General features: G+C 41.6%; 1 protein-coding gene across 1 annotated transcript; it reads right to left on the bottom strand.

Annotated features, from left to right (window-relative positions):
• Window positions 1–1,391: 1,391 nt before the first annotated feature.
• LOC128779259 (olfactory receptor 1G1-like) lies at window positions 1,392–10,424 on the bottom strand. The gene is made up of 2 exons (XM_053911500.1): window positions 10,094–10,424; window positions 1,392–3,871 (listed from the first exon to the last, which is right to left on the bottom strand). Exon 2 carries the CDS (start codon window positions 3,865–3,867, stop codon window positions 2,920–2,922), a length of 948 nt encoding a protein of 315 aa, XP_053767475.1. The 5' UTR covers window positions 3,868–3,871; window positions 10,094–10,424; the 3' UTR covers window positions 1,392–2,919.
• Between the last annotated feature and the right edge of the window lie 318 nt (window positions 10,425–10,742).

Below are 10,742 nucleotides of genomic sequence, written 5' to 3'. Positions count from 1 at the left end.
TTTCACTAAGTCTGAGCGCATGTGAATTTCGCAGAAGCAGGGAGTAGAATGGTGGTTACCAGGGCAGGGGGGTGAGGGAAACAGAGAGATATTGGTCAAAGATTACAAAATTTCAGGCTTGTAAGATAAAGAAGTTCTAGGGATCTAACGGATGGCTTGAGGACATCAGTTAGTAACACTGCACTGACAACAGGGTACTTGCTAAAAGAATAGATTTCACATGCCTGCATCAGAGGCAAAGAAAGGTAATTATGTGAGATTGATTATCAATTAACTTCCCTGTGGTGATGATTTTACTTTGCCTATATCTATTTATTATCATGTTTACACCTTAAATACACATAATTTTTATGAAAAAGAAACAATTGTTCTTAAATACATGTAATACACATAATTTTTTGTAAAAGAAACAATGGTTCTTCAAATTTGAGATGAGGATACCATATAGTTCATTTACAAATGTCTCTATTTTTAAATCTTCTGGTGAGTATGTAATAATAATATAGAAAAATTGTTGTAACCCTGACGATGGAAATAATTTTCACTTTTCAATGCTTATGGGAAAATTATCATTCTTACCAATAATTATTTTGTGTTATTATATATTTATTAAGTACCTATAGTAAAATACTAGTAAATTTGCTGCTAGTAAAGTGAATAACAAAATGAAACAGTTGATGCAGCCTTGGGGAGACACTTACGTTTTGATAACAATTTGGCAGTATACAACATGAGCTTTAAACTGTCCGTAAGTACACAGGACATATTCATTTTTAGGAATGTAGGCTGGGAGAACAAATCACATAAAAAGTAATGGTTGCTGGAATGGTTATTTTTAATATTCAAAAATTTGAAGTAATCCTCAGGCAGTAATGTCGGGCAATCTCGACAAAACTATGAAGTAAGGGCGTCTCGGCACATCTCAGAAAGTAGTTATGACAAATGTGCAAGTTGGGTCATTATAGGGACATTCATATATAAAATATAAATTCTGTTTAAATTAAAAAGTAAAACTAAAATGATCGGTGAATATCAATTTAAATAATGAAAGATGCATATGGATTGGTGCAAACCTGTGTATTTTAAGTGAAGTGCATAATTGTTACTGTAAATTTCAGTATCCAGTAACTTCCCAGCACATGCATCCTGCTAAGTGAACGACCCGACATTAAGCCCCACCATGTTCTCCAAAAGAATGATTTAAGCACAGGATCCCTTCTGGTTTCCCAGTGCAGGAACAGGCAATCCCTTATCAGCAGTTTTGAGACTGAATTCACATTATCTGCTGCTGCTCAGCTTTAGTTTTAACAAGGACTACTGCTACAACAGCTAACATTTGTTGAAGGTATACTACATACTAGGAATAAACCATTTACATGCTTACATGCATATTGAAATCATCACACAGAATGTTTTACATATTTTACTCAAACTCTACTTCCTGATGACATGGAAGGTAGTTTATATTTACTTTGAAAGGTGAAGTAATTTCCCAGGATCATGCAGCTTACCAGTGGCAAAGCCAAGACTGAACTTGCTTCAGTCTTACTCTAGAGCCAGTGCTGTCTACCGCTTTGCTACACTACTTGTTATTGTCAGAAGGAGTGTGTGAGCTTCCTTTAAGGTAAATAGGGAGCAGGTGAGCTAGCAATCAGCTGCTGCCTTCCACTGGTGAGATATTATCTGCAGGAATCACAACCTATGTCACTGTAGCATGCAACCTGATTCTTAAAGGGAAGTGGGCAAGAATGAAAATAGTTCTCAGTACTAGCCTTTTATTTTCTTACTGAACCGAGTTGGTCGTGGTATACCTTTCCCCCAACTTTTACTGAGTCATCTTTCCAACAACTACTGCTGATGTAGCTTTTTGGTAACCATCAATAATAATCAGTGCATTATGAAAATATTGGCCTGAGTTGATCTTGGGAGGCATATAGGACAGAGTGGGTTAACTGTGGACATATAAGTTGTGAACTGGTGATGGTGGACCCGAACGATAGGAAGAACACTTTGAACTTTATTCTGTCAGCAGTAGAGAGCTACTGGGGTCTTCTAATAGGATGGGAGTCATGGTGATGTAAGCAACCATATTCTTTGGAGATCAGTCTGATTGTGGTGTGCAGAATAGGTGGAATGGGGAGAGACTGGGGACTGGAGATCTTCTAGGAGGGGGTGTCAATCACTCAGGTAAGCAATTATGAAGTATCCATAAAGCCATTCCTTCCCGGCCCCTAACTGTATGATTGTAGTCATGCCTGTGGTGTGTAGAACATATTAAGAGGCCTGGACATTATGCCAAGTGGCAAGCATTGGGGCAGCAAAGATAAAATTGACTTGGAAAAGTTTTCCCAAAAATAAAAATGAAATTTAAGATGTTAAGAGTGATGGGATTCTCAGATGGTTGGTAAAATATGCCAGCAGGTCAATGGAAGTGCTCCATCAAATCCTTCCCAGTCCTACCTTCTGTTCTTTCAGCACAGTGGTGGCACACATGGGGAGTCCAAGTATGAAAGGCACAGTTGGTATGGGTCAAAGTCATCAAGGTCACAGTGATGGGGTGGGGGGAAGCTAACTTTCCCTGGACTGTATTCTTGGCGAGATACAACAGCACAACCAGATGTTCCTGGTGTTTGTGAACTATTCCCTGTTCTATCAAAAGTTTTCAAGCACATGTTTTCTCACATTATATACCAGGATAGCTATGACTTTTAAACATTATGGTTTTAAGAACTTTAGCTAAAGATATTGCTGTGAAAATTGGTTTATTCTGATGTGCTCTTAGAACTTTAAGCATGAATTTTTCAAGTTCAGATCATAGGTCCTAGAAGTAGGTTTCCACTTTCCCCCCTCTCTTGTTCCTCACTGTTAATTTTTGGGGAGTACACATGAGGGGAGACCCCCATATTGGATGTGAAGTCACTACCACCGAGGGGAATAAATTTTCCTCACCCAAATTAGCTTTCTCAGGGAACACTTGATGTCTCTGTTCCTCAAGCTGTAGATGAAGGGGTTCAGCATTGGGGTTACTGCTGTGTATATCACTGATGCAACTGCAGCATTAGGTGCTGAGCGGGTTGAGGGGGGACTGAAATAAACACAAGAGGAAGTCCCGAAGAATAGGGAGACCACAGAGAGATGAGAGCTGCAGGTGGAAAGGGCTTTCTGCTTCCCCTGAGTGGAGGGGATCTTCTGGATTGTTGAGAAAATGTATGCGTAAGAGATAATCAGGGAAAGCACGCACACCAGGCCTGTGAGACCTCCGATGCTGAAGATCACCAGCTCATTGATGAAGGGGTCTGTGCAGGACAGTCTCAGAAGGGGGTTGATGTCACAAAAGAAATGTGGGATCTCTTGCTCTGCACAGAAGGACAGGCTGTTCATCAACAGAGTGTGCAGGAGGGAGTAGAGGCCACTCATGATCCAGGATGCAGATACTAGGGGGACATAAAGCCCAGGGCTCATGACCATGGTGTAATGGAGTGGGTGGCATATGGCCACATAGCGGTCATAGGCCATGACTGCTAAGAGCAATGCTTCCAGTGTCCCAAACAGTATAAAAAAATACAGTTGTGATAGACACCCTGCATATGAGATGACCTGATTCTGGATCCATATGTTTGCCAGCATGTTGGGGACTGTGGTGGACACAAGACCGGTGTCATTAAGGGAGAGGTTGGCCAGGAAGAAGTACATAGGTGTGTGGAGTTGAGTGTCAGTGATGACAGCCAGAATGATGAGGAGGTTTCCTGCCACTGTGATCAGGTACATGGAGAGGAACAGCCCAAAGAGGAGCTCCTGTTGCTCTGCCTGCTCTGAGAGCCCCAGGAGGAAAAATTCAGACACGCTGGTCAGGTTTTCCCATCCCATTTAACTGTAAGCAGAAAGTGGGATAATTGAATGAGGTTGACAAGCCCTGGATTGTGAACTCTGACACTTATGCAACATGCTAATGCTGATCTTCTTGTATGAGGTGGAATCATATGAAATATTGAACATTTAACTGCGTGGGAACTATAAAAATGGTGGTTTCATGTAGTTCAATGGAATATTTGCCAGTGAGTGTGCTTGGTGCCATGGGAAACCAAAGATTTTTTTAATGGGAGAGTGTTTTCTTTTTTAAAATTTCTTATATAAGCATCAACCTAATGCCCACATTTCAGGGGTGGGCTGGAGGTGTTTGTTGGCATAACTCTTGTGGTATTCATGTGGACCTGATGACATTAATCCATCCTAAGACTCTGCCTGTGGGGAACTGTTCCAAGAGTGTGAAATGTGGCTCAGGCCCCACTCAGAAAAGCCAGTGGGGAGTGAGGTTGGTGGGCAGGACCCACGTCCACGGATAGGTTCTCCAGTGGGGAATCAGACCTGCATTGTACCTTGACTGCTATGATACTTGCTCTTGCCAAACTCCCTCACCCTGAATTGAGGCAGCAAATGTTTACTGAGTATCTTCATCTTCCTAAAGTCTGTGCAAAAACACCCGAGTATGGAGTGTGAGCAGCTTCCCCCTTGAGCTGTAACACCCTTGTCTTTGAAGTAATTAGCAGTGTTCTGTCCTTTGTCGTCCTTAAAAGGTAATCAATCACCTGTGGCGAACCTGTGCATGGTAAATGAGGATCGCCCTCAATGAAATGTGCCCAGAAAAACAATAAAAGCCTGTCCAGGCGGGGGTCAGGGGCCCTCTCTCTAACTTGGAGAGTGGCTACGCAGCCCCTTTTTCTCCACAGGATTTCTGTAGTCCGTGTGTACGTGTATATTGCAGCCACAACAGCAGATCCTGCTGGCCGGGATCTGCGTCATCTGCCCATCTTATTTCTTGGGCTGATTCCCTCTCTCATTCATCCATCTAGCTAAACTTGAGACTTTAGCTTAGATGCTACTTCTTCTACGGAGCCTTCTCTGACTTATCCTTTTACAACAAACTCAGGTCCATGCCCCTCATGCCCATGTGCCTTCCCCATCACAGCAGGTGTCCCTCTGGATGGTGACTATTGACTTACTTTTCCGTGTCCTCCACACTCTCACTGGTGTGAGCACCTTGAGAGTAGGCAGAGAAAGTGCATGTCTTACTTGTCTTTGAAATGTAGCATTAGCCATGAGCCCAGTACAACAAGGATACCTAGGGAGTGTCCAGCATGTGAATAAATAAACCCCATGAAATAGAAAGAAGAGACAGTAAAGTTGGGTAGAGGTAACATTGCACATTGGAAACAGCCTGACTCTTTTTGTTAGTAGGTTCATACGTATCTTTGATTTAATGGAGTCTTGGCCTTAGGAATATGTAGAAAACATATTTACAGAGACATAAAGATGTCAAACAAAGCAAACGCAGTCTTTCTAGGTGAAATTCTGGGAATGGAACAGTGTTTCAGCTGAGGAATTGACCCACAGAATCAGTCTCCCTCCCTGTGCTAAATGTTTCCCTCCAAAGTAAAATATGTCCTATGAATCTGTCAGCCCAAGTTGCAGCCACTGAAATGACCACTCCCCACATGGCAATGGCATCTTTGTCCTATTTGCTCACTGACCACAGATATCTCTCACCAAACTGTCTTCCTTTTGTCTGTGGGTATCCCAGGACATGTTGTATGCTGCTCCCTCTCATTAAAATCTTCACCAGAAGGAGTTCTGGCCAAGATGGGGGCATAGGTAGAAACCCTTTGCTTCCTCGCTCAACCAAAAGGAGAAAAACAACCCATCTAAAATCAAGAAACAACCAGAGTTGCCAGAAAGTCAAACTGCATGGAACTGCAACAACCATGGAATTAAAGAAATAGTCAAACAGAACAACCAGATCTGTATGGAAGCAGAGGGGAGAAACTGCACTGAGGCAGTGGACCACGGGGGCAGGGCTGGCTGCAGCGAGGTGGGAGGCTGTGTGGGAAGGGATGACTTAAGGGGAAACTGAGACTCAGAGCTGGCTGTGTACTACAGTGGTTGCTGCGGTGGGACAAACTCCCGATCTCACACTACAGAGTTCGTTGAAAAGTGTGCCAGAGAAGAGCAGGGGAGCTGCATTGTTCCCTCTCTGGCCCCTCCCCCACAGGCAGCACTGCAGTGCAGCAAGGAGGTTTGCCCTTCATGGGCGAATACCTAAGGCCTTGCCCCCTTTACAACTTATCAGGGGCCCCTGGCAAAGAAACAGGGCCAACGTGAAAGAACAGAGCTAAACATCAGAAAGAGAGCTAAGCGAAGAGGATATAGCCAACCTATCTGGTGGAGAATTTAAAGCCCTGGTAATGAAAATGCTCACAGAACTGATTGAGCTGGGTTGAAAAATGAAAGAACAAATGAAAGATACCCAAAGTAAAATAAAGCAAAATATTCAGGCAACCAACAGTGACAGGAAGGAAACCAGGACTCAAAGCAACAATTTGGAAGAAAAGGAAGAAATAAACATCTAACTGGAACAGAATGAAGAAATAGGAATGCAAAGAAATGAAGAGAGGCTGAGGAATCTCTGGGGCAACCGGGAACATTCCAATATCCGAATTATAGGGGTACAGGAAAGAGAAGAGGAAGAGCAAGAAATGAAAACTTATTTGAACAAATATGAAGGAAAACTTCCCCAATCTGGCAAAGGAGAAAGACTTTCAGGAAGTCCGGGCAGCCCAGAGAGTCCCAAAGAAGGTGGACCCAAAGAGAAACACACAAAAGCACATCATCATTAAGTTACCCAATATTAAAGACAAAGAGATAATCTGAAAAGCAGCAAGAGGAAAGGAGAGAGTTACCTACAAATGGGTGCCCATAAAGCTATGAGCTGATTTCTCACAAGAAACCTTACAGGCAAGAAGGGGATGGAAAGAAGTATTCCAAGTCATGAAAAGCAGGGACCCACATCCAAGAATACTCTATCTAGGAAAGGTATCATTTAGAATGGAAGGGCCGATAAAGTGCTTCTCAGATAAGGTCAAGTTAAAGGAGTTCATCATCACCAAGCCATTATTATATGCAAGGTTAAAGGAACTTATCTTAGAAAAGGGAGATCAAAAATATGAACAGTAAAATGACAATAAACTCACAATTATCAACAAATAAAGCTAAAATAATAAAAGAAAGATAAACAATGAAAACAAAAACTAAGTAAACAACTAGAACAGGAACAGAATCAGAGAAATGGACATCACATGGAGGGTTTTCAGTAGGGAGGGGGAGGGGAAGAATAGTGGGGAAAATGTACAGGGCAGAAGAAGCATAATTAGCAGGCATTAAGTAGACAGGGAGAGGTAAAAAGTTGCATAGGAAATGAGGACTCAGAGAATTTACATGTACAACCTATGGACATGAACTAAGGCGGGGATCCTGGAGGGTTGGAGCTGCAGGGTGGAGGGGCAATAATGAGAGAAAATTGGGAAGACTGTAATAGCATAATCAATAACATATAATTTAAAAAATCTTCACCAAAGGCAGATACAGTAAGCCCAGAAACAGAGCACAATGCACATCAGGTTTTGGTCTGCTGAAGGCAGCATTGCCAAGTGGTAGGAAAGGGGAGAGGGATTGAACAAATGGTGCTGGGACCAGCTAGTTCACTCTTGGTGGAAAATTAATTTAGACTCATACCTCACAGTGTTTGCTGAATGAATTTCAGGTAAGTGAAGCATTATATCTACAGATATAACGGTAAAGTGACCAGAAGAAAATAAAGCACAATAGTTATTTGCTATCAGGACAAGGTTGGCCTTTTAATTAAAAAGAATGGAAGGAACAGAATGGAAAAGAAAGTTGGTTTCATGAAATTAAATTAAAACTCTCCTTTTAATGGGAAAGATCACACACAAAGTTTAAAAAAAGCAAGCAAAAAAGTGGAAAGCTGATTTTTAACATTCATTATAGAAAGAATTAAGATTCTTAAAGGAGTGATTAATAATTGTAAGTAAATTATTGATTAATTACTTAATAATAATAAGTAAAGAACATTAGCCCCAATACAAAAATGGATGATCACTAACCCTAAGTCACATCCTGCATGGGCAGAACTGGATGTAGTCTCAGTCATTTAGTTCCAAGGCCCAGGCTCCCCACCCTCCACATGGTCTCCATTACCCCACACCTTGTCTGCTATCAGCTCAAATCCCCAAGATCACCCACTTGTGTGCAACTGGCCCAAATATGATTATAATAGATGGTGCCTCCCCCATGTTCTCCCAAGGATTTCCACACTACTCAGGCCTGTGTTTATTAGACTTTGTATTCTCAATACCCCACAGAGCTAGCTCTAGGTGTAGTGGATGGATTAGTGGGGTTCAGAACATGGCTGCATTGGTTAACCTCTCCCAATGGCCCTTATGAATACAATCACTTCTGTAGTTTCCTGGCCTCATTAGCTGTGTCCTTTTCCACTGCCCAAAGCACTGGCCCTCACCTCTCCCTCACTCAGGGCAGAAGGTGTATTGACTAAGGTAGATCAAAAGGCTTCAGAATCTCCACTCTCCTCAACCTTGTCTCTTGACCACTTCTGGCTCAGCAGACACAGAAACCTCAGCCCTCATTCCCCCACCAGCTTTCCTCTGAGCTCCCTGAGTCACAGACCAGAGACCTCATGTCCTCCTTTCTTTCTCCTTTTGTTACAGTTTTGTCCCAACTTTTAGGCCATGTTTCCAATTATGAATACAAAAGTACTTTATCAAAACATCACACTCATTCAATGCAGTGTCTTTCCTTTTCCTATGGGGGCAGGGGGCATTTTCCAGGCTTGTTATAAACTATAACTCCTACCACTCAAGACAAATTTGTTCTTACGTTTTAGATCAGCTATGTACCGTTTTTTTGTTTTTGTTTTTTTACAAGACATTTTCTTTTCTTTTATTAACTTGATTTACTTTTCTTTTTTTATGATTTCTTTTTTTTAATTTTAATTTTTTATTGTTATTCAATTACAGTTGTGTGCCTTTTCTCCCCATCCCCCATATGCTGTTTTAACACATACATTTTCTGTGGTCGATCATAATTTTTGTTGAACTTCACTTGGATGCTTCCTAGACTCAGGTTCAGTTTGAAAATGGAAATGAAATTTAGAGGACCTGTGTTTCCCACTGATGAGGAAAGAAACATCCAGAGGAAAGAAGTGAAAGTTACCAGGGTAAAAACAGAAGGAAGAAGGTGTTGGTGGGGAACTGAGTGATCAGGAATTCCCATATTTGAGAATATTTGTTCCTATTCCTATTCCCATTCTTGTTCCGAACATAAACATTTTAATCCCACCTCCCAAACTAATATATATTTTGTTGATTTGTATGTTTGTTAAAAAATAGTGAAAGAATATATATGCTGGACCCATGGACATGGACAAAGATGGCCTAAGGTGGGGGGACAAGAGGCTGGGTGGAGGTGGACAAATGGGGAAAAAGTGGGGACAACTGTGGTAGCATAAACAATAAAAAATTTTAAGAGTACACAGGAAGCCAGTAACAGTGATTACTTGTTGGAAGTATGGATTTCAGTGGATGAGACACGGGAGAGGGAGGGAGATTTTCATGTGTAGTTTTCAGTACATTTTTTCTCACATTGTGTTTTTTTAAAAAGTAGGTTGGTATATACAATCTTATATTGTTTATATTAGTTTTAGGTGTACCATATAGTGAGAAGTTTCGCCTGTGTGAATGTACTACTCATTGAAAAATAAATTTAAAATGTACAAAATAAAAGACAATGCAGAATAAAGCAGCCTCTCTCTTCTGGAGATTCCATAAATAGCAGAGAAAATGTTTGGTTGCAGCCACATGCTTTTAATCTCTTAACGCAGTGTGAGGCCATGAGTGTGCTGTTCACGTTTTGTGCATCTGTGTGAGTGCATGTGTGTCTCCTGCAAAGGGTGGACGTTGAAAGGAATTGTTGTGGAATTATTTGAAGAGAAGTCACTGTTGATTCCTGTGCTCTGTTCTCCTGATAGCATGTGTCTCTCACTGTCTGTAAGATTTTATGGACATGGGCCTCTGCCTCTTTTGGTCACTCAAGAAGCACAGTATTATCATTGTTGGCACAGGACTATTTGTGAAAGATAGGCTCCCAGTTGACCATAGGGTAGGATGAGCAAAGGAAAAAGAGGGAGAAAAAGAAGCAAAATGGAGTCATGTATCCTAGTCCTTACCTGGTTGTTCTTGCCAGTTGCTGAGGGTGTTACTGGCAGGCTTCTGTCTACTTCATACACACTTCTCTGGCAGTGGATGGCTAGAAGGTGATGGGAACTTTGTTTAAAGGCACCAAAAGGAAATATGCTTCACGCTCTGAATGTGTTGAATAATGACTCTTGCTGTCACTGCACCAGTCCAATTTTCTTTTTTTGCCTTATAGTATTAGACAACTTCTTATATTTGTCCATTGTGAAAAGAAAAGGATAAGAGCTCTGGGTTAAGATTGTGATCATGCCAGTATATATCAATCTGTGAAGCTACATTCACAGAACACGAAGTAGAGCCGAATAACAGCCAGGTAGGGTCCCTTTCCTATGTACATGAGAATATGCTGCTAGTGTCTGCCTCTTGTACTTCCTCGTACAACCCATGAGAATTGCATTCTTTTATATCATCAATGTCCTGGGAGTGAAAATTCTGCTCTTCTTAGCTGTACGTTGGGCCCTTCTCAAGATCTGTTAAATCAAAGATCATTAATTCTGTACAGTACCCAAAACCCAATAGGATTGAGAGCACAGTGTGGTGTCCCTGGTGTGAGCTGGTCCAAGAGAGGCTAATGAGTTAGGGACCTATGACACTTCTGTGGTCCCAATGGGATGATAGCAG

Source organism: Desmodus rotundus, chromosome 9 (assembly GCF_022682495.2).
Source record: "Desmodus rotundus isolate HL8 chromosome 9, HLdesRot8A.1, whole genome shotgun sequence".
NCBI classification, from domain to species: domain Eukaryota; kingdom Metazoa; phylum Chordata; class Mammalia; order Chiroptera; family Phyllostomidae; genus Desmodus; species Desmodus rotundus.
This window is presented reverse-complemented; position numbering and strand designations above follow the sequence as displayed.

Excerpts from the sequence above, each read along its gene's own strand:
- LOC128779259 (XM_053911500.1), bottom strand. The coding sequence starts at position 3,867 with ATGGGATGGGAAAACCTGACCAGCGTGTCTGAATTTTTCCTCCTGGGG.